Raw genomic sequence first — 25549 nt, 5'->3', positions numbered from 1 at the left:
TTACAAAGCGTATACTATACTTTAGTGCAGTTTCTGAAGTAATTAACTTTTAGGTAAATTCCAAATAATTCTAGCCCAACTAACATTAAAATTCCTTAAAATAATAGTTTTTTAAAAAATCAGTAAGGAACAAATTGTTTTAAAAACTGCCATTAATTTCTCCTAAATTAAAAATGCATTTCCCTTTGAGTCTTCATTATCTATTTAATCCCCTACTAAAGAATGCAAAAGGACATGCTGAATTTTTCACTGCCGCAAGCAGCTGAGAGATAAAAATCTATGCTCATGAAAAACCGCAACTTCATGTCCATTGCTTCTTTGGACAGAATCTTAAAGGGTAAACAAGATTCATCCCCGTCACACTTGAATATTCAATGCACCCAGGAATTTGGCACCAGGAGGTTTCAATGCAAACGGTAATGCACATCATAATGCTCCGTGATTAGAGGATTCCAATTTCACAAAGAGATGAATTTCTGTTCCATGTGTTCACTTGGTGAGCCATTTTTGAAAAGTCTAATTGTAAGCTGTTATGTCAAAGATCACTGCTCGGTGTCCCTTTGATGGACCGTTATTGTGACAGATCAAGCTGCATGTGCAACATATAAAATCTGTGTTAATTATTGTCTTATGCTAAAGGATGGCTCGTGGTCCTGGCAGTGTGTTTTTCAAAGCTCCCTAAAATGAAAATAAACTTGTAAAACAGTATAAATCAAATGTAAACCTGGACCCCAGCCACTTGAAGTTTGCCAGTATTCTTCAAAAAAATCAGTATCTACTGCACTTAAAACACATTACAGAACTGTTCCCCTCAAGGACAGCATTTTAAAGCAACCTTGATAGTAGCCCTTGGACAAAGGTAATTGGATTTAAAAGCTCAATACTTGTACTATCAATTTTATTGTAATATGGGTTATTAGAGATTTCCTTAAAATTAGTTCTGCCATTCATAACCATAAATCTGGGTCATGAAAGGAGAAGTGGCAGGAAGGGAGAAAGTTTAAATTAAGGAATGTGGGAAACGGTTGTCTCTCTCCCCTTCCTTCTCTAACAGTACAAGCAAGCCGTGCCGAAAGAGGCATGGTTTCCCTCACGACCTAGGCAGGAATCTGAAAGGCCTCAAATTTGTCTTAATTTTCACAAAGGAGATAACTAGAACGAGCTCACCAGGCCCTGAAGTCTTATGGCACAGTATGTCCAGCTAGGCTTCGTATGAATAATCAGAGAAAGATAAAACGCACTGCACACTTCAGAGGAAATCTCCCGTGGGTATCAGAACCTGAAGGAGTGAAATCAGGTTCAACAAAGCTCAATCTTAAATGCTCTTTTTCTCCAAAGAGAGAAGAAATGAAATTGTCCCCCTGCACCACCAACCTCAGCTTTCTCCAATCTCATTACTCCCTTCAGTCACTTCCTCCAGGAGGCATTTCGTGATCAATTGCTTCCCCATCCCGGTCATGTTGCCCCTTCAGTCCTCCCAGCACTCGTGGATCTGATTTTATTTCTGGCATGCGACTGGCTTAAAAAGTATGGTCAGTCTTGCACTCCCTGAATCGCGATGCCCCTTCTGACCAAATACACTGCACCTAGCACAGCGCTCTTCATAGAGTAGGTGCTCAAGTAATGCAAGTGATACTACATGGACATTTCATTGTGACCCTTCATAAAAATATCAGGTTACCCTTCTAGTCATAAATTTTAGTTGCATCAACAACCACAGGGAAAATTCAGGGATTCTCAAGTCTGGCATCTCAGTAAATTTGTGTGCTACTGTCTTACGGTTTCTGGTTTAAATGTTACATTCACAAGAGAAAGTCAAGAGTCTACAGTCATCCAGGGTATAAATTTTCAGTTAAATTCAGTCGCTTGGTAAACCATACTTAAAATGCCTGGATAACACCCCTACCACAAGAATTGTTAGAAATATTCCAGTAAGAATGGTTAGCCATTAAATCAACAACAAAAATCCCACACAAGCCCTGCATCCAGCGGTTATTTAATTGTGTTAGTTGATGATGATGATGATGATGATGATGATGATATAAACCGATTTCCATAATTGGAGTCATTCATTTAAAAAGATGTCTGTTGCCAGAACAGTTCAGTCTCAAGATTATCTGGGTCCTGGCGTAGCCTGGACTCAATCAGACAAGCGGCGAGGCCAAGTGGATAGAGCATGGGCCTGGGTGTCAGAACACCCTGGGTTCTAATTTCAGCACCACCACTTGTCTGCTGTGTGACTCTGGGCAAGTCACTTGACCTGTGTCTCAGGTAGCTCAGTCTGTTAAATGGGGATTAAGAGTGTGAGTGCCACATGAGACATGGACTGTGTCCAAACTGAGTAGCTTTTTCTACCCCAGCACTTAGAACAGTGCCTGGCATATAGCAAGCACTTTGCAAATATCATAAAGAAATCACTGTCCCTTCAGAGCACAGGTTCCTAGTAACAACAACAATGACAACTATTGTGTTATGTTTTAAGTGCTTACTATGTACCAGACACTGTTCTTTCAAGATAATCAGATCAGATACAGTCCCTGTCCCACATGGGGATCACAGTCCAAGCAGGAGGGAGAATAGGGATTGAATCCCCATTTTACAGATGAGGAACCCGAGGCACAGAGAAGTCAAGTGACATGCTCAAGGTCATACAAGCAAGCAAGTGGCAGAACCGGGATTAGGACTTTCCACTAGGCTGAGCTCCTTGTCCACTGACATGAAGACTCTTTCCTGTCTTCTTGTCTTCCTCTAACCCCTGGGGCGTGCCCTGGATTTTCCCACCTCCAACACAGTGCTCCCACCTTCCCCCATCAGTTTCCCCAAACCGTGTCCCTCTCTTTCTGCAAAGCTTTCCAAACATCCCCAGGTTTTCCCAGCCTATTCCCTTACCAGTCATGCCACCCCCTTAGCCACTCTGAATTAGTGTGCTTATTTACATATTTGTTACTATTATATCCCCCAGAAGATTATTCATACCAACACTTATACTCTTTAAAGTATTGTGGGGCTTTTTTGGGTCAATTTGGATCTGCTTGTCTATCCCATTAGATGAGAAGATCCTTTGTCATGGGCAAGGATGTACCTACCAATTCTGTGGCACAGTACTCTCCCACATGTTTAGTACAGAGCTCTGCACACAGTACGCACTTAAAAAAAATACAATCGATTGAAGGCAGGGACCCCATCTTTTACTTTTCCGTATGTCCCCAAGCATCCAGCACAAGTGCTCGGCCCACAGGAAATGGTCAGTCAATCCTGGTGGTGCCGGTGATGGCAAAGAGAAAGGCGGCCTAAACAGGAATTACTTAAAGTTGAGCTTACCGTAGGGAACTCTAATTGGGGTAAGGCCCCCTGGGCAGTGCCACCTGGACAGTAGGTGAGAGAAGGGTCATGGGGCTTCCCCTCCCGGGGCTCATTCAGAGTCTTCCTGCCTAGCCACACTTCAAAGGCATTTTTCCTGGGCATTTCAACCGAAAGCTCTTAAGTCTTTCACCAGATTGGTGGGGGTCATACCCACCAGTAAGGAGATGAGGTTTTGCGGTTTAATATAGAAAGAAAAGAAGAACTTTTATTATTAGCAGCAGCAATCAAGCATTTCCCTTCTACTGCAGGGTCTGCCCTGCTCTTGCTCAACAGGAATGGTTTCAAGATCCCCCCACCCCACCCCCCAGGCCTGGTGAGTGAGTGCAGAACAAAGGAGTGCATTGCAGAGAGAGGTTTATCTGCAGGTCCTAAACGGCAAACTGTGCCAGATAGATAGGGTGCTTGTGGTTAAGCAAAGAATGGGACCGGGGCAGCCTCCCTCCCAGGCCCGTGGCCCCATCATTTTTAAAATAATGCGGAAGCAAGCAGGATTTCCCTGATAAAATGGGGGGGGGGGGCGGGGGTACACAAAATTTGGGGATTTCAAAACTGGACATTCTCTGACAGGCAAAAGCAGAAACACTCTAACTGATCTGGAGAGAGAGGTTACAGCAACACGTGCACACACACTCTCTCTGCTGTTCTATTGTGACTACGCTTGGAGACAGCCATCCCTGCTACCGTGGCAATAATCTAGCCCCAAGAATTAGACATAGGTAGTAATTAATTATAATGTGTTACAATTTAAAGAGCACAAAAGAAGTGCTGGGAATTGGCATAGAACCCAATCGTTTTTTTACTATAATGCTATCACTCAGTTTAACCGAAGGCCTCGGATAAAAATGTCAGGGACTTTGTGCCAGTCTGTCATTTGCTAAATTAGCAACTCCAACACATAAAACTGATTATAAACCGCATAAAACTTCTCTGACTTGTCAGAGAAGCGGCATGGCTTAGTGGAAAGAACACGGGCTTGGGAGTCAGAGGGCGTGAGTTCTAATCCTGGCTCTGCCACTTATTTTGATTTTGGGCAAATCACTTAATTACTCTGTGCCTCAGTTACCTCATCTGTGAGCCCCTTATGGGACAACCTGATTTCCTTGTATCTACCCCGGTGCTCAGAACAGTGCTTGGCACATAGTAAGCGCTTAATAAATACCATCATTATTATTAAAGTGTTTAGAATTGTCCACAGTGATCAGAGTCATTAGACCTATATCACCAACTGCAAAGGAAACTGTTTTCCTTCAAATGGACAATTGAGAGGAATTTATGTGTTTACAGAGAACTGTCTTACTGCAAACCTATGGCTTCATAAGTCAGCCAATATTTTGTTCTATCACCCTTCCGCCCCCCCTCTCCCCCAACAAAAATAGATATAAGAAAGTTTGCAGAACAACTGTACAAGACTTCCTCCAAACAGCTTTGTTTGTGTAAATCTCTGAGAAGTTTTGTCTGATCTCTTGCGAGAACGTGGCCCTTTTTGAGCCTCGGGTCAAATCTCCCCCAAATCAAGTGAGTCCGGTTTTGTTTTCTCTTCCTTCCTCAGTTCCCCGCTGAGTAGCTTGCTCCCCGACAGAGTGCTGAGACTGTCATTTGTAAAAAGAAGTCCGCTCAGCTATAATTACTAATTTGATGTCACACTGGAATTGCGGCACAGCTGTGAAAAGATCGACCACCAGGGAGATACGCATTTCTCTGTCTCATTTAGAGAGGCCTGAACTGCTGGAGCCATGAATAGGAGATACCCTTCCATTAAAAAGAAAAGAATTAAAGACCAAGACGAGTCAAAGCAGCTGTCAGAATTTGACAACTGTTAAAAACCACACTGTTCTTTTTTTTTTTTTTTAATACAAGACATCTGTACATGGAAGTTCTGGTACTTTTTACCATGAAAGTGATCCCATTATTGTTTAAATATCACTTCTTTATTTCCTTCAGCTTCACTTCTATTATGCTAATGCAAATCACACTAATTACATGTCAAGCTGAAATCTATGGGATGGGATTTGTCTTCACCTATATCACCAAATATTTGAAATGACAATTTCAAAACTTGTCATCACTGAGTTAAAAGAACTAAGATGTTAACAGTTGTAATGAATCCAGTGAAAGAAAAACCAAGCACTGGAGGTATTCAGATGACTAAGTCATTTCGGTGAGGTTCTATTAAAAAAATTAATCTTTGCACTAAGACCATTATTTGCTAGAGATTAGGGCTACAAAACAAGGTTAGGGCCTGCTTTTCTTGGTAATATCAGTCTCCCTTAGCTTTGTGCAGAGTCCTTAATTGTGGCTCAGTGGAAAGAGCCCGGGCTTGGGAGTCAGAAGTCATGGGTTCGAATCCCCGCTCTGCTACTTGTCAGCTGTGTGACTGTGGGCAAGTCACTTAACTTCTCTGTGCCTCAGTTCCCTCATCTGTAAAATGGGGATTAAGACTGTGAGCCTCACGTGAGACAACCTGATTACCCTGTATCTACCCCAGCGCTTAGAACAGTGCTCTGCACATAGTAAGTGCTTAACAAATACAACATTATTATTATTAATAATAATAATTACGTGGACTCGGTAGTCTTCTATACTGTAAGCTTATTGTGGGCAGGGAATGTGGCAACTGACTCTGTTGTGTTGTTCTCTCCCAAGTGTTTAGTACAGTACTCTGCACCCAGTAAGTGTTCAATAAATACCATTGATTGATAAATAGCAAAAAAGGGAGATAGGGCTAGACAATTTGATTTCATGTAGCATGAAGAAGCCTTGTAGACTAGTGGATAGAGCATGGGTCTGAGAGTCAGAGGACCTGGGTTCTAATCCCGGCTCTGCTCTATCCAGGCAAGTCGCTTCATTTTCCGATGCCTCAGTTACCTCATCTGCAAATTAAGACTGTGATCCCAATGTGGGTCATGGACTGGGTTCCATCTGATTAGCTTCTATCTACTCAGCGCTTAGTACAGTGCCTGACACATAATAACGTGGCTCAGTGGAAAGAGCAAGGGCTTTGGAGTCAGGGCTCATGAGTTCGAATCCCAGCTCTGCCACTTGTCGGCTGTGTGACTGTGGGCAAGTCACTTCACTTCTCTGTGCCTCAGTTCCCTCATCTGTAAAATGGGGATTAAGACTGTGAGCCCCACGTGGGACAACCTGATTCCCCTATGTCTACCCCAGCGCTTAGAACAGTGCTCGGCACATAGTAAGCGCTTAACAAATACCAACATTATTATTATAATAAGCAATTAACAAATGCCAATTTAAAAAAATGCAATTAGTACAAATAATTTCAGAGAATTTTATGCTTTTATTTACAGTGACATGAAATACTGTCTTAGTGCTGCTCCAGGCACCAAAAAATATAAAATCTGAACATGGACACCGAATCTTAAAATAAGGGTGTGTCTGAGGACAGAGGGAATTATTTTTACACTAATGTTTTTGAGAGCATTTTTATTATACTCTGATCCATTCACAAATTCTGTTAATCATTTAGGATCTTAAGCAGTTTTTTGCATCTGCTACTTCAAAGCACTCTTGTAAGATTAATTTTATTAATGGACATACTCCAATTTCAAGATTATAACTATCTTATCAGGGAAGCAATGGTGATTTATTGCCCAGGCAGAAATTGTCTAAATAGACTGAGTTCAGGGTCACTCAACTCACTGAATGGCCGTCATTCCTGACCTCTGTTGTGCCTCAAATCTTCAATTCAATCCAGATTAAGCAATGCTGTAACTGGGATGCTGTTACAACCTTGTTGCTAAATACTATAGCCTTAAAAGAATTAAAGATCTTTCTTGGCTGATTTCCAAAACAGCACAAACACCAAAAAAGTTCTGTGGCAAAAGTGAGCCACAGTATGGGCACAGAAACTAGATTGATTTTGCCATGTTTGTACTTGCTCCCTTCCTCGACGACAGAGAGACAAGGAACCCCATCATATAGGTCTCGGTGATATCACATCTCCTCCAAGAGGCCTTCCTGACTAAGCTCTCATTTCCCCCACCCACCCGCTGATCTGTACCCCTTTAAACACTTGACATTCACCCCGTCCTCAGCCCCACAGCACTTACGTACATGCGGTTTCCCCTATCTCTAATTTATTTTGATATCTCTCCCCAGAGACTGTAAACCCCTTGTGGGAAAGGATCTTGTCTACCAGTCTAGTGTATTGTAACTTCCCTAGCGCTCAGTACAGTGCTCTGTGCACAGTTAGCGCTCAATAAATGCGACTGAGTGTTTGATGGGTGGGAAACCAAGATTAGAGGAACTCAGATCTGGGTCTGAGACCCCTGAGTTTGTACGTACGAACACCTTCTTCAGCTGGTCTTTAGGGCTGGTGCACAGCACATGCGGCTCCGCCTTTGCGACTGCAGTGAAATGGATCATATGCTGAGTTGCCGAACATTTTATGGTCAAAATGTGAGCCGTGGACATACTTCCCCCAGCTGTGATCAATCAGTCAAATCAATCAATGGGCTATACCATTGGTATGGTCTTTACTGTCTGTGGAGCACTGTACTTGGGAGAGAACAATATGACAGAGTTGGCAGATCCATTTCCTGCCCACGACAAACTCAGTCTTGCGAGGTGGGCACTGTGACTCCCCTCCACTGCTCCCAATTCTGCCTTTTCCTACAGTTCAGAATGGTGCTGCTGCTGTTGAGTTGGTCTTGGGCGTCACTCATTCCTTTGGGCAACCGAGCGGTGGTTGTGGTTGCCAGTAGGAAGTGTCTTAATGGGAAAATTTGCCTTCTCCCAGTGAAATGTTTTCATCTGGCAGGAGTTTTTGGTTAAAAAAAAAATAAATAATGACATGGCCATTCAAAACTGACTTGGGCCAATTTGGCTCTGTACCCAACTCTGAGGATTCTCTGCACTGACCACAGGAGGTGGTTAAAGGAGGGGAGATGGAAGGATTCAGCATGAGAAGCAGCGTAGTCTAGTGGATAGACGATAAGCCTGGGAGTCAGAGAACCTGTGTTCTAATCCTGGCTCTGCCACTTGTCTGCTGTGTGACCGTAGGCAAGTGAGTTTACTTCTCTGTGCTGCAGTTAGTTCATTTGTAAAATGGGGATTAAGATTGTGAGCCCTATGGGGGACAGGGACTGTGTCCAACCCAATCATCTTATATCTACCCCAGCACTTAGTACAGTGCCTGGCACATAGTAAGTGCTTAACAAATACCACGATTATTATTATAATTATTATGAAGCCTGAATCTTTGAAAGACCCATAGGTGGGAAGGAAGGAAGCTGGTATCACCCATAGAATCAGACTTCCTCAGGATCCTGGCCTCTCAGTCCTTGCACTGAACCAGATGTTCTCCTAGTCCTACTCTATCCTTCCTCAACCTCTGGCCAATCTATTTGTGGAATCTCCTGGGGTTTTCATTAGGCTCATGAGACTCACAGTTAACAGACCTGCTCAGAATCAGGTTCTCTGCTGAGGTACCTGCAAAAAACATTTCCTCCCCGCCTGATTTCTTCTCACCAAGCAAATAATAGGGCCAAGAAAAGACCGTTTGGGCGAACACCACAATATACTAACTTTGTAAGCCACAGAGCTCCCTCCTTCTATCTACCAACATGGGGCTGGGTCCTCCACTGTAAACTCTCGACTAACCTAATGTGGTCACGGAACAGCGTGGCCTAGCGGAAAGTGCACGGGCCTGGGAGTCAGAGAACCTGGGATCTAATCCTGGCTCCGCCACTTGTCTGCTCTGTGACCATGGGCAAGTCACTTCACTTCTCTGGGCCTCAGACCCCTCATCTTTAAAGGGGGATTAAGACTGTGAGCTCCATGTGGGACAGGGCCAGGGTCCAAACAAGTAGATTTGCTTGTATCTACCCCAACCACTTAGTACAGTGCCTAGCACATAGGAAGATCTTAACGAATACCACAAGTTATTATGCTTATTATTATCAACTCTGTTGTATTGTACTCTCCCAAGGGCTTACTACAGTGCTCTGCACATAGTAAGCGCTCAATTAATATGACCGAATTGATTGAAACAAATCTTTTTCTTTCACAAGGCCATGTGCATACAAGGCAAATGATTTCACGATGGCTGCAGCTCTGGCCAATGACTACCCATGGTGAATACTCGTGAGCACCACTCGGACAAGGGATCTCGTGAGGTTCTGGTTACGGGAAGTGGGGGTGACCTGACAGGTTGTGTGAGTTGGGAAGTGGGGGACAGTGTTTGGTTCGGACAGTAGTTCTTCCAGGACCTGCTCACCTGGGGAATTTCTCCCCACAAATCCCAGAGGGCCAAAATGGGCTGAGAAATCTGCTGCGGATTCCAGCTAATCTGGAAAACACCTACGCAAGGAGTTCAGCGCACTGAGAAGAGAACCTAAATTATTAGCTCAATCTCTGGATGCAGAAATGGCTAAAAATCCATCTGCATTCTCAGTTGGATTAGTCCATGGACTGTGTTGAGTAGTAGACAGTACCATTACAAGGGGTGAAGAGTGTAGAAAGTAGGAAAAAAAAGCCCTTGGAAATAATTGAGGTAAATTAGTTAATTGTCCATTCTAATGGCAACACTGGAAAATCTTTTGATATTTTCATTCCCCACTTCCCAGCATTATTCCTTGGGGCCTTTATATTTTCATTAGGCTGAAACTTGGCAAAGGAATTTAAGGCCAGATGTGTGTGTTGTTAGGCAATTCGTTTTAGACATCCAGGGGTGGGAGGGAAGAAACAGACTTCGGTGGTTTCAGCTGCTTCTTTGACAGAGATAAGAAAAATGGGTCCTTTTAAAACACTAGAATGAGACAGTCACTCATCCATTTTTGAGAGTTGCATAATATTTAGCCACACGGTTTCAGTTGAAATTTGTGGCTAAATGTTGGAGCAGTTTGAAAATCTGAGAAGCAGCATGGCCTAGTGGATAGAGCACGGGCCTGGGAGAAGAAGGAACTGGGTCTTAAACCAGGCTCCGCCATTTGTCCACTGTGTGCTCGTTGGCAAGTGTCTTAACTTGCCTCAATTACCTCATCTATAAAATGGAGATTAAGATTGTGGGCCCCAACTGGGACAGGGACTGTGTCCAACCTGATGATCTTGTATATATCCAAGCAACTAAGTAAAGTACCTAGTACATAGTAAGCGCTTACAAATACCATTAAAAGATTTTCAGGATATAACTGCTTTTGAGGGCAGATACAGGGCGGAGTGGGGATATTCAACGTTTCTATGACAACTGGGCCACAGAACTACTAAAGCAAAATGGCACAATCACAAGCTCCAATGTTCACTGGAAACAAAATCAAGCAGAATGTATTTCCCATTCATCCACACTTCCCTAAAAATGTACTCCGATCAGGAAGTCCCAAAACAAAAATGAAAAGCAAAAAATATGATCAGATTATTTCTTTCGGTTGCTTTGGCATTGGCAACTACTAGCTTACTGCACCTGTCCCACAGCACTTAAGTCAATCAATCAATGGTATTTATCGAACATTTACTATGTGCACAACACTGCACTGAGCAGTTGGGGGAATACAAGAGAATTGGCACACAAGTTCCCTGCTCATAAGAGTCTAAAGGATATGTAGATATTCTTATACCCTACTATTTCCCCCAACTAATTTATTTTAGTGTCTGACTCTCCCTGTACACTGTAAGCTCCTTGTGTGCAGTCACTGCATCTATTATATTGTACTTTCCCAAGCGCTTAATTCAGTGCTCTCAACACAGTAAGTGCTCAATAAATAGCATTGATTGATTGATTGACTGTCTGCATTGAGTAACCAGGCTAGAAAGAAACTAGAATTCTGACATTCTGGAAAACCTTGAATCAGATCGTTTCACCTATGAGTCCAGAGAGCTCTTGTTTTGATGTGATGTGTCATTCGTGTTTTTTAAAATTCACTTTACTGGCACCTCGCCCCAGTGCCCTCAATTAAATTTAAGAAAACCTTCCAACCACATGTTTAAGAATAGACTTAACTATAAATGGCGAGGGGCGATAGTTCAGGGATGCGTTGTCACTCTCGCCTTAGCGTTACTACGGCAGAGCTCATGAAGGATATGCTCATTGATCGCTAACTCTGTAAACGTTCTCCCCTACCTCAGCCCAAGGAAGTGGTAATCACTGCTCAAAACATTCCTGCTTCTTGCAAAACACTACCGTGCTAGGAAAAACTGGAATGTGTGTCTCTTTTTATCCTACCCCCTTTCATTTTTATGGTGTTTTTTTTCCCCCCCTGAGTTTATCGTAGCAATTACTGTTTGGCGGGAAGCTTCTTGCTTTGGCATTCGTTCTTTCAAATCACAGGAGGCCCAGTCCCCAAGGCTTAAAGCCCTGTTAGAGCCTGAAAAAAAAATTTCAAACTAAATGGACCAGAAAAAATGAAAGCAGTTCAAGCTGTGGTCTCGAGGGACCTGGTAAACTAGAGAAAAAAAGTGGGGAAATAATGCTGAATATCAGATGTCATGATGACTTTAATTCTCATTGAGGAGCTGCGAGATGAGTTGGCATTTTGTCATGCTGTTGAAAAGCGTATGTGGATCTTAACTCTCCAGACATTTCCTCCTGGGAGGAAATGGAAAAAAAAAAGAACGATGCTTTCAGAGCTTCTCCTGGGTTGGAGGTGGAAACCTCCACCTGAGTCACAGGGAGCTGGCGAGTAGATCTCTGGGGCTCGGAGGGGAGCTGCCTGCACTAGCTCACTTTTGTCTCCATCAGCACATCGCTGCCACTGGAATGATTTACACAGGAAGGTTCTGGGACGCCACTCAGTAACTCTTGCTTCAAATACCAAAGGGCCTCTGGTTCCCAACAAGCTGAGACTTGGGACTCAAACAGCCCAGGGATCATGGGTCACTGACAATGCCCGTAACGGAATTGAGACATGCACGCCTCCACCCAGTGGAGCTCTCAACTTTCCAGATGAGGACTATTATCATTATTGTTAATAATGATAATAATAATAATAACAGTAGTTAAGCACTTACTATGTGTCAGCCACTGCTTTACAGATGAGGTTAACTGAGGCACAGACAAGAGAAGTGACTTCCAAAAGGCTGTGCGTGCAGCCTGACTCTTGGCCACCTGTATCTGCAATATAGGAATCCACTCCTACTGGTGCATATAATAATTATAATGGTATTTGTTAAGCGCTTACTATGTGCCAAGCACTGTTCTAAGCACTGGATACAAATGAACCTTTCAAATGCCATTTTCCTCAAAACCTGGATGAAAGACAAATGTGGAAGTCCTATGGAGTCTGCTCTAAGGAAAGGGACCCCTCCTCCCCCAAAAAACCCTCCCAATCAAAGCATAACTTGAGAGGTTGTGTAGGGTCTGTCTTTTAGGATCACATATTCACTGTAGTCAGTTAATCATATTTATTAAGCACTTACTGTGTGCAGAGCAGTGTGCTAAGCACTTGGGAGAGTACATTATAACAGGCATATTCCTTGCCCACAATGAGCTTAGAGTCTAGAGGGGGAGATATTCTGCATGGTAAACTGTAGACTATCACTCCTCCGAATAATACTGAGCCATTCAGATAAGCGTTCCAAGGGGCTGAGTGCAACTTAGCACACAGTTACCGCTCAGTAAATATGACTGAATGAATAAATGAACTTTCAGAGATCGACTGGTCCAGCCCTCTGTGAACATGCTGGTTAACAACACCTCAGGTAACCTTTTTTGTTTCCGAACTGGATGTGGGTACAATCCCATTAACCTCACAGTGTGTCGGTGTCCTGGGCTAGCACACCAAAAGAGTACATTATCCACAACACCCTTCCACCCAACAATGGTTGGGTATCAATGGAAAATAATTTTCTGGGGAGAAATTCCATTTTGGGACTTGTATTTCACAGGATCTCCCAAATGTAAGTCCCAAGAACTTCGGGTAGCAGCTGCCCATCAGGAAGACTTCTGGCTGAGTCAGGAGGCAGCACAGGACATAACCTGGTCAGTATGGCCTCAATTTAATCAATTGATGGTTGGTCTTTATTGAGTGCTTACTATGTGTAGAGCCAACCTTTCAGGCTCTGAGATGACAAGAGGAACATCAGTGCTTCGCACCTACAATCGTGGAGAACTCTGGGATTCTGTTGTAAATACTTTCACACTGAAGCTGTTTGCCTTCTGTTGATTTAGTCTGGGATGTTTTTCACTGGATGTGATGGGAAGGGTGGGATGGAGCAGGGTGGTGGAAGAGGAGGGAAGGAACACCTGAGAGACACTGAACGATCCTGCCCTATCTCGGGCACGAAAATGGAGTAAAAAGGTCGCATCACTGTACCTTTTCTTTGTAACTAGCTTCTCTCGCCACGGTAGAGCCCTGAAAGAGAAAAACAGTGGGAGAATATGTGAGTAACAGTACACAGATTTCTCAATGTGGTAGGTGAGCCAGACGGACATTACCTAGAGACGGAAGTCCTTAGAAGAGCCATCTGGGAAATCTTCGCTGAGCCAGACTACAGATTGGGCCTCTGTTCCAGACACACACCAGGGCACCAGGGGGGCTGGGCATGAAAATAGTACTGTGCAATCTAATTCACTTTGGGCAGCTGTTTTCCCCATTGGCCCCGGGGGAGCAAAAGTTTCTGGGGGAATGGCTGTGGGTGTGGGACCTGCTGACCCTCCCATTCCAGCCTACATTCTCTTTCTTCTACCCTTGGGCCTTCCTGTCAATCAATCATATTTATTGAGTGCTTACTGTGTGCAGAGCACTGTACTAAGTGCTAGGGAGGCAATATAACAATGTAAAAAACACATTCCCTCCCCACGACCGACCGACGATTGGTTCCTCTTCCCCAACTCCTCCCCTAGAAGATCGTGTTCTATCTCCTATCTCCCCTAACTCCTGTAGGCTGGAGAACATGGACATCATTTGTTAATGTTGGAAAATCCCATTCCCTTCAATTGCAGGGGCTAACCCAGGCTTTGGTTTCACTCCCAATGGAGTCCCAGGTTGAATTGGACTCCTGATCCATCTTTTTTTTTTCTGGTATTTGTTAAGCGCTTACTATGTGCCAGACACTGTTGGAAGCGCTGGGGTAGATAAGGGCTTCAGGATGGAGGCAGTGCACGTCCCACGTGAGGCTCCTCTAATGCTAACTTTCTCACCATGCCTCGATCATGCCTGTCTCGCTGCCAGCACCTCACCCATGTCCTGCCTCTGGCTTGGGACACCCTCCGTCCTCAAATCCGGACAATTACTCTCCCCCGCTTCAAAGCCTTATGAGAGGCATATCTCCTCCAGGAGGCCTTCCCTAAGCACCCCCTTTCCTTTTCTCCCACTTCCTACTGTGTCGCCTTGACCTGCTCCCGTTGTTCTTCCCCCTTCCCAGCCTGGTGTCCTGTTCCTCTGTAAATTGGGGAATAAGACTGTGAGCACTCTGTGGGACAGAGACTGTGTCTAATGCCATTAGCTTGTACCTACCCCAGCGCTTAGTACAGCGCCTGGAACATTGCAAGCACTGAACAAATGCCATAAAAAAAACAGGACACTAAAACTGACGCATCTGCTGCTCTAAAAAACATTACATCAAACCAGAAAATGCAAGGCTGTGTAATTTACAGGAAACCAGGCTGAGTTTTTGCTCTGCCCAAGTTCCTAGGGTGGGTCAGCTGTGGAGCACTTACACTAGGGGGAGCCCTCGGCGCGCGCACACATACACTACCCTCTCCATCCCTCATACTTTTTTCATGGCTGTGGGAGTGGGGCAGTCATGCACTATGTGTGTGGGTTTTCCGTTTTCTTTTTAAATCAATGAGGACAGAAAAATGGATAGTAAAATGGCTGCCCTCTCCCTGCATACATTGGGCATTTGCAGGCAGGCACCAAAGGTGCGATCTGGCGGCTGCTGCTGTCAGAGAGGGAGGGTGAGCTAGCGTTGGTCAACTCCGCAGGGTTGAAGCCAGGAGGATCTGGTGGAAGCTAGAGATGGGGGGGGGGGTCTCACAGGAAATGGGGAGGGTAGAGAGGGTAGGGGTAGGATGCTAGGGAGCTGGGCCTAGAGGGGGAGAGGGATGAGGGAGAGCGAGAAGCAGTGTGGCCTAGTGGATAGAGTCTGGGCCTGTAAGTCAGAGGACCTGGGTTCTAAACCCCGCTCTGCCACTTGTGTGCTCTGTGATCATGGGCAAGTAATTTCCCCACTCTGTGCCTCAGTTACCTCATGTGAAAAAACAGGGATTAAGACTGTGAGCCCCATGTAGGACATGGAATGTGTCCAACCCGATCAGCTTATATTTACCCCAGCGTTTAGTCCAGCTCCTGGCACATAGTAAGCACTTAGTAAATACCATTAAAAAAATGTAAGAAGCGGAAGATGGGGAGAGAGAAAAAGAGAGGAAGAGCGGGAAAAGGGATTGGGAAAGAGGAGGAAGGGCAATGGTTAGGGAGAGATAAAGACGAACAAGGTGATGGAAAGGGGGAGAAAACACCAAAAAAATCCCATTTATTTTTCATTGGTCTGAGCAGCAGTTAGCATTCACTTCACTTGAACCAGCCCATTTTTCATCTACCACTTCCCGTTACTAAAACAAGATACAGCTAAAATGGTGTCATCTGCAGAAACGTCTTCCGGTTTTGCTCACCACAAGTGCTACTGATCTGGAAAAAAAAAAAGGGGTGCTTTTAGCTTTGGCCACCGGGACGTGGCCTCTGGGAGACGGGGACAGAAACTCCAAAGAGAATCCTTTTGACAGGGGTTAAGAAGATTCAATTACTCTCAAAACGACTGTAGACAAATTCCCCAAAGTTCTCACCTTTAAATCGTATTTCCTGTAAACAGATAAGCGGTGACTGAACACGTTTCTGGTCACAATCGCGTATATTTCAACTCCATCTACATTCAGCCGATACATGCCCAAAAACTGAGGCAGGAGGGTAATTCCGTGGCACTCCACTATGTACTGTGGACAGGAAAAGGGAAGAGAGAGAGGGAGAGAGAAAAGGAGGGAGGAAGAGAGGGAAAGAGAGGACCAGAGGAGAAAGGGAGAGAGAGGAGAAGAAAGGGAGGGCAGTGGGGGAGAGAGAAAGAGAGGGAGGGGGAAAGGGAGAGAGAGAGAAAGGGAAAGAAGGAACAAGGGAGAGAAGAGAGATGGGAAGAGAGAAAGAGGGAGTGGGAGAGAGAAATTATCATATAAACTTCCATTTAGATTTACATTTACATGATCATAACTAGGGGGTGGACATAGCAAAGTTCTCTTGGCTTTCCAGAAGACAGACTCTGCTGAGTGACTGAAACCTTGTCAATTTAAGCCCTCTAGGGCACGTCAAAAGAAGATGACATAATTCAAACATCTCCAGCACAGAGATCTGGCTTAGCCCTCAACTTCTGAGCCCCTTGGTAGAGACGAGAGTCTGGTGCAAAGCCAGCGTGGCAAGTACCCAGAGTCTGATGGCCGAGACGGGGGTAAAAGGAAGCACAAATAGGGTTGTCCCTTTACCAACTTCCAGCTCAGTTCTACTGGACTGATGAGACAACTGGGAATTGATTCTGTTGTTCGAGACCCCAAGGGGAAGGTCAGTCTATCCCTGGCCCCCAGAGTCCTCTTCAGGTTTTACGGCTCACACCATCTGGAACGTTTTCACTTTCCACCGGTAATCAAACCTGTGGGATATCTCACTTATTATGTGCTCAGGCGTGACCGTTATTTTCCACTCCACCTTTCTCTCACCAGTTCCTTGACTCCTTCCTCCTAGTATTCATGGTGCTCTCCCATCTCTAAACTTTGCACATGCAAAATTCCTTTGCATGGAAGCCCCTCCCCCATGAAATCTCTCAACCCATGAGCCTTCTCCCCTTCATAAGCTTCAAAAAAAAAAGCCACCTATTCCAAGAGACTTCCCGGGTTAATCTCCACCTTCCCATTCATGTCTCCTCGTCAGCCATTTGAGCCCTCAGGGGTGTCCAATTAGTGCTGTAATGACAGGGTTGCATTCTTGTGAAACCTCATGCTACAGTGTTGATCTGTTCTGATGACACTGGCGTGTGCCCACGGCACACCAAGCCCAAACAGCTTTGTCTTGGTCAAAACCAGTAGTAGTTATTGAGCCCTTCCTATGTGCAGAGCACTGTACTAAGCACTTGGGAGAGCATAATTCAATAGAGTTGGTAGACACAATCCCTGCCCTCAAAGAACTTACAGTGCAGTGGGACATTTCCTCCAAGAAGCCTTCCCCAATTTTCCCTCTTTTCCCAGCTCCCTCTTCCATCTGTCTCATCTATACACTTGGCTCTGTCTGTACCCTTTTGGCACTTGATATTCACCCTAACTTCAGCCCCTCATCACACATGTACACACCTATAATTTATTAATATTATTGTCTATCTCTCCCTCTAGATTATAAACTCTCTTGGGCAGAAAACTTGACTGTCAACTCTGTTGTAGTGTATACTTTCCCAAGCATTTAGTACACTTCTCTGCATGTGGTAAACACTCAATAAATACTGCTGATTGCCAGAAGAACACTGCCGAATTTCTTAATTGCATTCCAGCCAAAATGTGTACTTAAGTACTGAAATCACAAGTTAAAGCCAAACTGAATGAACCTACTTCTTAATGACTGAATTCCTTAATTGGGTTATTATCGTGTGTATCTCTGCTCTTACTCTTGCATGTTTGGCGATTTGTATCCGCTTGTATTCTAGGTGGTATTTGTTAATCAGTGGCATTTATTGAGCGCTTACTAGATGCAGAGCACTGTACTAAGGGCTTGGGAGAGTGCAGTACAAGAGAATCAGCAGATGCATTCCTTCCCATAACGAGCTTACATCTAGAGGGGGAGACAGACATTAATATGAGACTGTAAGCTCGTTATGGGCAGGGAACATGTCTGTTAATTCCATTGTACTGCACTCTCCCAAGCCCTCAGTAAAGTGCTCTGCACATAGTAAGTGTTCACTAAGTACTATTGATTGATAAATGAATAAATAATTGCTTACTGTGTGCTGGCCACTGTCTAAGCATAGGGTTAGCTAGGACATTCCACTCATAGTCTTAATCCCCATTTTACAGGTGAGGTAACTGAGGCCCAGAGAAGTGAAGTGACTTGCCCAAAGTCACACAATAGACAAGTAGCAGGAGCCGGGAGTAGAACCCCAGGTCCTTCAGACTTCCAGGCCTGGACTCTATCCACTAGGCCATGTTGCTTTTAATATCTAATTGTCTAATGTGACTTCACAGTGACCGCTCGATCCTTCAGAGGCAAGACACCCGACTGATCGGCACCACTCTCTCCCCCTCTTTCAGGCAACCTTGCCAGAAGGGCCGCAACAGACTTTCCTTCCCAAACACCACACCCATCCATCTGCCATCTGTTGTGTCAGTGACCTCTGGGCATTTGATAATCGCCCCACCCTCAACCCCATAGCACTCAGGTACCTATCTATAAATGATACATTTATCTACATTAACACCTGCCTCCCCCTCTAGCCTGTAAGCTCATTGCGTCTATCAGCTGTCATATTGTACTCTCCCAAGTGCTTAGTACAGTGCTCTGCTCACAGTAAGCACTCAGTAAATACCATTTTTAAATGGAATTTGTAAGCATCTACTAAGTGTCAAACATTGTTTTAAGCGCTGGGGAAAATACATGTTAATTAGGGCACAGTCCATGTCTTCATGAGGCTCACAGTCTTTGGATGCATTAGCATGGTAAGGATAAATGCTTATGATGATGATGATGATGCCTACGACTGCTCTCCGGGACTAATTCCATATGGGACTCACATTTGAAAAAAATCTGCCAAAGGCTGATTTCATTTGATTCTCAAGGGACTTGGGCTGCACTGAGTCCTTTGGTCATTCCATCGCAGATCTTCTTGTGGCAGTTTTCACCCTTGACACTTCACCTCAGATCATTGCCCCCTTTGGCATCTTAGACCTCTGTCTGCTGCTTTCTGACAAAACCCTAGACATCTTCCCCGCTACCCTCTGTGAAATTCTGGGACAGCCACTCACAGGTTTCTTTTTTTTCCTATCTTATTCCGACCCCAGCTTTCTAATAGTAAATGCTATCTAAACAGTGGCCACCATTGAGACATATTTGATCGCCTCACGCTTCCTACTTCAGGACTTTGTTTTGCCCTCAAACTGTTGACTTGCTAGAGTCATTAAAGATAAATCTGATTGGTTGAGGTGCATCGGCAGCGGTTTTGAAAGGATAAATGGTAACTTTAGCTTTTAGAAACCCTTGGCTCAAAAACAACTCATATCACCCATCGATGATTGGCAAGTCTTCCCAGAGCACCACTTGAACTAGCACAATGTGGAAAGCAGGTTTTCACTGCCAAGAGTGAAGAAACATCACCTGTCCTTTCGAACGTCCCTGGAAATATTCTGCTTCGCCTAATAGCGACTGCTGTTATTCTAGGCTGCTTGTTCAGAGGATTACCTTGGCCCTTTAAAAAGCCATCACTTCCCAAACATTTCTTTGCTTCTACACAGCTTTTTAATGGCAAGATCATCTGTTCTCGTGGCGATGCTAAGTGCCTTTTGTCTGAGTTCTCTGTGTAGTTGATGAACATGAAATGAACAGGAAACTCCTGTTGACTGGTGAAAAAATGATGCCACCTCAAAAAAAAATCTTTCATAGAAATAGCCTCCTGATGACAAATGGAAAAAAACCAAAACCATTGCCGGTTTTCAACATTTGAGGGTTTTAGAAGAGCATAAACTTCCCTATTTTTAAAATGGCATTTATGTGCTCACTAGGTGCCAGGCACTGTATTAAGCGCTGGTGTAGATGCAAGATAATCAGTTGGGACACACTCTCTGTCCCACATGGGCCTATCTTTATCCCCATTTTACAGATGAGGTTAACTGAGACCCGGAGAAATGAAGTGATTTGCCCAAGCTCACACAGCAGACAAGTGGCGGAGCAGGGACTAGAACCCAGGTCCTCTTCACATCCAGGACCATGCTTTAGCCACTAGTCCAGGCTGACTTTGTTTTCCTTTGGACCAGGTTTTCCCAGTCTGAAGAGTAAGCCAGCCCCTTCCCCCTCCCAACGCCACCAGGCTCTCACCCCAAGTGCATGGAACTTGAATCCATGTTCAGACTGGGGCTCACTGCCTGACTTCCTGCCAGATCAGCACCCTGAAAGGATCTTAGCACATCCAATTCGGCTGATTCCCCTCGCCTCCTTCCCCGCCCACCAGGGCGTCTGGAGAAAGTTGGCGTTTAATAGTAATTAATAATTGTGGCATTTGTTAAGCGTTTACTATGTGCCAGGCCCTGAACTAAGCACTGGGATGGATACAAGCAAATCGGATTGGACACAGTCCCTGTCCCACATGGGGCTCACAGTCTCAATCCCCATTTTGCAGATGATGTAACTCAGGCCCAGAGAAGTAAAGTGACTTACCCAGGGTCACACAGCAGACAAGTGGCAGAGCAGGGATTAGAGCCCAGGTCCTTCTGACTCCCAGGCCTGTGCTGTAGCCACTAAGCCATGCTGCTTCTCAGGCATTTCAGTCATCTATGTCACTGTCCTAGATGATCCAAGCTGCCCATTTTGGGCAGGGAACACGTCTGTCAACTCTGTTATATTGTACTCTCTCGAGCGCTTAGGTCAGTGCTCTGCACATTAATAAGCACTCAATAAATACTATTGATTAGTAAGGGTTCTGCCCTGGTCCCATTCCTGATGTTTCTGTGTCCTAGTAAAACATTCTGGGGGCTTTCAGCTTATCGCCTGAGTCTCTAAAGTACAATATATTCATTAGTATTTATTGAGCATCTACTGCACTAAGTGCTTGGCTGAGTCCAGTGGCATTAGTAGACCTGATCTGAGCCCTGAAGAAGTTTACCAGTCTAGTGGGTTACTACCAATCTTAGAGGGCATTCTTGGGAAAGTATACCTACAGTTACACTTTGTACTCATATCTGATGACTGCCAAGAAAGTTTGGCTATGGGGATGAATGCGGCTTTAAAGACCAGAGAGAAACCCCACTTATCCCACAGCTATTAAATTATCTAGTAATAATAATAGCTATTATGGTGGTATTCGTTAAGTCCTAAGCACTGGAGTAGATACAAATAATCAGGTCCCACATGGGGCTCGCAGAGTAAGTAGGAGGGATAACAAGTATTGAATGCCCGATATGTAGATGAGGAAACTGAGGCATAGAGAAGTAAAGTGACTTGCCCAAAGTCAGACAGCAGACGTGGTGGAGCTGGGATTAGAACCCAGGTCCTTTTGACTCCCAGGGCCATGCTCTATCGACTAGGCAACACTGCTTCTCTTGTACCCCAGAGCCTAGATTTTTCTTGAACAGGTGACCAATAACCAGAAGACTCTTAGAAATTCCTTGTGGGGGAGGAAATTCATGTGATGGAGTCAGCATTAGAACCCAGGCCCTCTGACTTCCAGGCCCATGCTCTTTCCACTGGGTACACATATATCTGTAATTCATGATACTGTCTTTCTCTTCCTCTAGACTGTAAGCTCCTTGTGGGCAGAGAATCGATCTAGTACATCTATTGTATTGTACCCTCCCAGGCACTCAGCACACAGTAAGCGCTCAATAAATACCACTGACTGATTGAAAGACCTACTATCCTAACCACGCTTTATTCATTCAAGGATTCGTCCTTCGTTATGCTAATGACTGGAAAAATAAACTGAGCCAAAAGGCTCAGTTCAAAATATTCAGCAGAAAAGGAAAAAGCTGTTTATGTAGATGGGGATGGGTAGCCAGAGTGGGATTAAAGAGCCTTGGAAAAGAAGTTTTCCCCCCCACCCCCCACCTACCACCATCTTGCATATCCTTCCCCTATTTCCAAACCAGAGCACTAACCACAATCACTAACTCAGCACCACTGACCATTTGACAGACAATCCAAAATTTAGATTTACTATAGATATTTTTCTCCAATGCAATTCTTTGAAATCAAACATTATGGTTCAGTTTTGTTAAGCTTTCCATTTTAGAAAATGAACAATTAAAAGGCATTTTAATAAAGTCTTCCAAGTATTATAGGCTGGAATGGGAGAGTATATTTTATACTCCTGCACATATAATGAAGACACCAGGCAGTTAATGCTACTTTGTAATAGGATGGGCAAGGCTTGAAAAACGTGTTAAATACAGCGGGAGCCCTGGTTGATTCCTGAGCATTCTCGGTCAAGTGGTTTTATGAAGGTTAACCAAGAGAAAGCAAAAATCCTGAAAAATCACAGTGGAAAGCGAAGAATTTGATATAAAGTTGTAATCAAATAGTGGATTTCTCAACTCCCCAAATCCAATTTTCTCTGAAAGACTTAGAAGCTTTTAGCAGGAAAAAGGGTTCTATCAAGGGCCCTGTTTTAATAGCGCTTCAGTGGTGGACAGTAATTACCTAGCTTGATTGAACTCATTTGGAAGCCACAGCCTTGATGTTGAGAAGCAGCGTGGCTCAGTGGAAAGAGCACGGGCTTTGGAGTCAGGGCTCATGAGTTCGAATCCCAGCTCTGCCACTTGTCGGCTGTGTGACTGTGGGCAAGTCACTTAACTTCTCCGTGCCTCAGTTCCCTCATCTGTAAAATGGGGATTAAGACTGTGAGCCCCACGTGAGACAACCTGATTACCCTATGTCTACCCCAGCGCTTAGAACAGTGCTCGGCACATAGTAAGCGCTTAACAAATACCAACATTATTAAGCACCAGTAGGCCTGAGCTAGTCTCTTGTTTTTCCTTTAAATGGACGTGACCGAAATGTTTTAAACGGATGGAAACGTCCATTTAATGGCAATAAATTTCCTCCCCCCGGAAGGAATTTCTAAGAGTCTTCTGGGTATGGTTCTCCTTTTCAGGAGAAACTTAAGGTCTGGGGCACAAGAGGAAGTAGCGTGGCCTAGTGGATAGAGCACGGATCTGGGAGTCAGAAAGACCTGGGTTCTAATCCCGGAGGCCTGGGAGTCAGAAGGACCTGGGTTCTCATCCTGGCTCTGCCACTTGTCTGCTGTGTGACCCTGGACAAGTCACTTAACTTCTCTGTGTCTCAGTTCCCTCATCGGTACCCACCCCAGCCCTTAATACAGTTTCTGGCACCTAGTAAGTGCTTAACAAATACTATATAAAAAAACCAAGCAAACCAAGAGAAAAAAGAGAAAAAAACAATGTATCCTGAGAATCAGTGATTTCTCCAGAATCTGCTCTGGGAAGGGCCGGTTTGGTGACCAGAAGTTCTAAGCGAACAGAGATCACTTCTCCAGGAATAATAACAATAATAATAGTAACAGTGGTAGTTGTTAAGCACCTATTATGTGTCAAGTACTGTACTAAACGCTGGATGCAAGATACAAGATAACCAGGTCCCATGAGGGGCTCACAGTCCAAGTAGGAGGGAGAACAGGGATTGAATCCCCTTTCTGCAGATGAGGAAACTGAGGCCCAGAGAAGATAAGTGACTTGCCCAAGGTCACACAGTAGGTAAATAGCAGAGCTGGGATTAGAACCTAGTTCCTTTGAGTCCCACACCCATCCTCTTTCCACTAGGCCATACTGTGTACATTCCAATCTGGATGTCACTCTCGGGTGAGGTTACTGTCTCTATCCTCCTTTCCATTTATGCCAAAAAGTGTGTCACCAAAGCCTCGGAGAAGCGAGTGCACATTTTGCTCTCATCTTACTCTTCAAAATACCATATGGATTAATAATAAAAAGCGACACCTTCCCAGTACACTCCTGCAAAGGCAGTCACTCTCCTGGAAAATCAGAAATTCCCAGGCGGGGACAGTTAAAAGTGCTCACCGTTCTCTGGTACAAAGAAAGTTAAAGGTCACAACTCAATTTGAATTCTTCGGTGGCCAAAATAACCTTTATGCGCCTATTTTTAATCCAAAGACCAGAACAACTAGAGGCTTATAGGAAGAGAGCAGTGCAAGATACCAGAAATAGGGTTTACAAAAATACAGCCATTGCCAGACCAAGCCCGAGAACTGTCAGCTCAGCTTTCGGACTGTGGACTAGAGATGGGAACTTTGCCACGTCCACCTGGTTTTGTTTCTCAGTGGCTCCAATCCATCGATCAATCAACCGTATTTACTGAGCGCTTACCATGTCCTTCCTCTAGACTGTCAGCTCATTGTGGACAGGGAATGCATCTGTTATATTGTTATATTTTACTCTCCCAAGCACTTAAGATAGTGCTGTGCACATAGTAAGCGCTCACTAAACGATTGATTGTAGAGCAGCGTACCAAGGGCTTGGGAGAGTACAATCCAGAAACCAGTTAATCAGGGCACAGAAGTTGCGCTCTGGGCTTAGCTTGGGAGAGATTCCGGGATCAGACTCCTATGCCCCGGGACCAATTCTCAGCACAACCGACACCCCAGTGAGGGCAGGACTTTGGGTCAGGAGGAGGTCAGAGAGGGTGGGGAGGTACTGAAGTTTAAGAGTTGATGGGCAGGGAAATACCAGTATCTAGGTTGGGGAACTGACAATAACTCTTGAAGAGTTTCTAGTCCTAACCTCCAAGAGCTGCCCATTTCTCTCCACATCATGCAGAAACTCCTGAACATTGTCTTTAAGGCACTCCGTCAGTTCTTGCTCCCTCTTACTTATCCACTCTTTTCTCACCATCCCTCAGCTTGCACTCTTAATTCCTCCCAAGCTCAACTGCTCAGAGCGCGTTGTTCTCGACCACCCCCGCCTCTGACTCCTTGCTGAGAACTCCCTCCCTGGAAAGTCCACCAGACCACGGCTCTCCCCGATCTTCAGAGGTCTACTAAGATCTCACCTCTGCCAGGAGACTTTCCCTAGTGAATATTTCGTCTCCCCAGGTCTTAGCCTCCCAACCATCACCTCAGCATCTAAGCACTCAACAATCACTTGTAGCTCTTTCGTACATTCTGACTTTCATACTCAACTACTTAAGCACTTGCTTTTCCAGTTTTTCTTCTTTCTAGTCTCTTCTTCCTCCTATCTATAGGTCCGTCGAACAGTGGTACTTACTGAGGGCTTATTGTGTGCAGAGCACTGTACTAAGTGCTTGAGGGAGTACAATATAAGTTAGCAGACATGTTTTCCAGCCTCCATGTAAATGATCTGTGTCTGCCTCCTGTATTGGATTGTAACCTCCTTCAGGGCAGGGATAGGGTCTTCTGCAATGATTGCACTCTCCCAAGCACTTAATTCAGTGCTCTGCAATGAGTAGGAGTCCCATAAATACAGCTGGTTGTCTGACTGATCAGAAGCTGTTTACCAGAGCTTACATGAAAGCAG

At 44.6% G+C, this 25549-nt stretch overlaps 1 protein-coding gene across 1 annotated transcript in view; it reads right to left on the bottom strand.

Annotated features, from left to right (window-relative positions):
* PIP4K2A (phosphatidylinositol-5-phosphate 4-kinase type 2 alpha) overlaps positions 1-25549 on the bottom strand; it is a 153398-nt gene that overhangs the window by 13211 nt on the left and 114638 nt on the right. The window contains exons 5-6 of the mRNA XM_029077738.2: positions 16100-16246; positions 13629-13667 (exon numbers count right to left, since the gene is read on the bottom strand). Coding sequence (XP_028933571.1) covers positions 13629-13667; positions 16100-16246 — 186 coding nt within the window. The remainder of the gene's footprint in view (positions 1-13628; positions 13668-16099; positions 16247-25549) is intronic.

Source organism: Ornithorhynchus anatinus, chromosome 13 (genome assembly GCF_004115215.2).
Source record: "Ornithorhynchus anatinus isolate Pmale09 chromosome 13, mOrnAna1.pri.v4, whole genome shotgun sequence".
Lineage (NCBI taxonomy): Eukaryota > Metazoa > Chordata > Mammalia > Monotremata > Ornithorhynchidae > Ornithorhynchus > Ornithorhynchus anatinus.
Note: the sequence above shows the minus strand (reverse complement) of the source record. Positions and strands in the feature narration are given on the sequence as shown.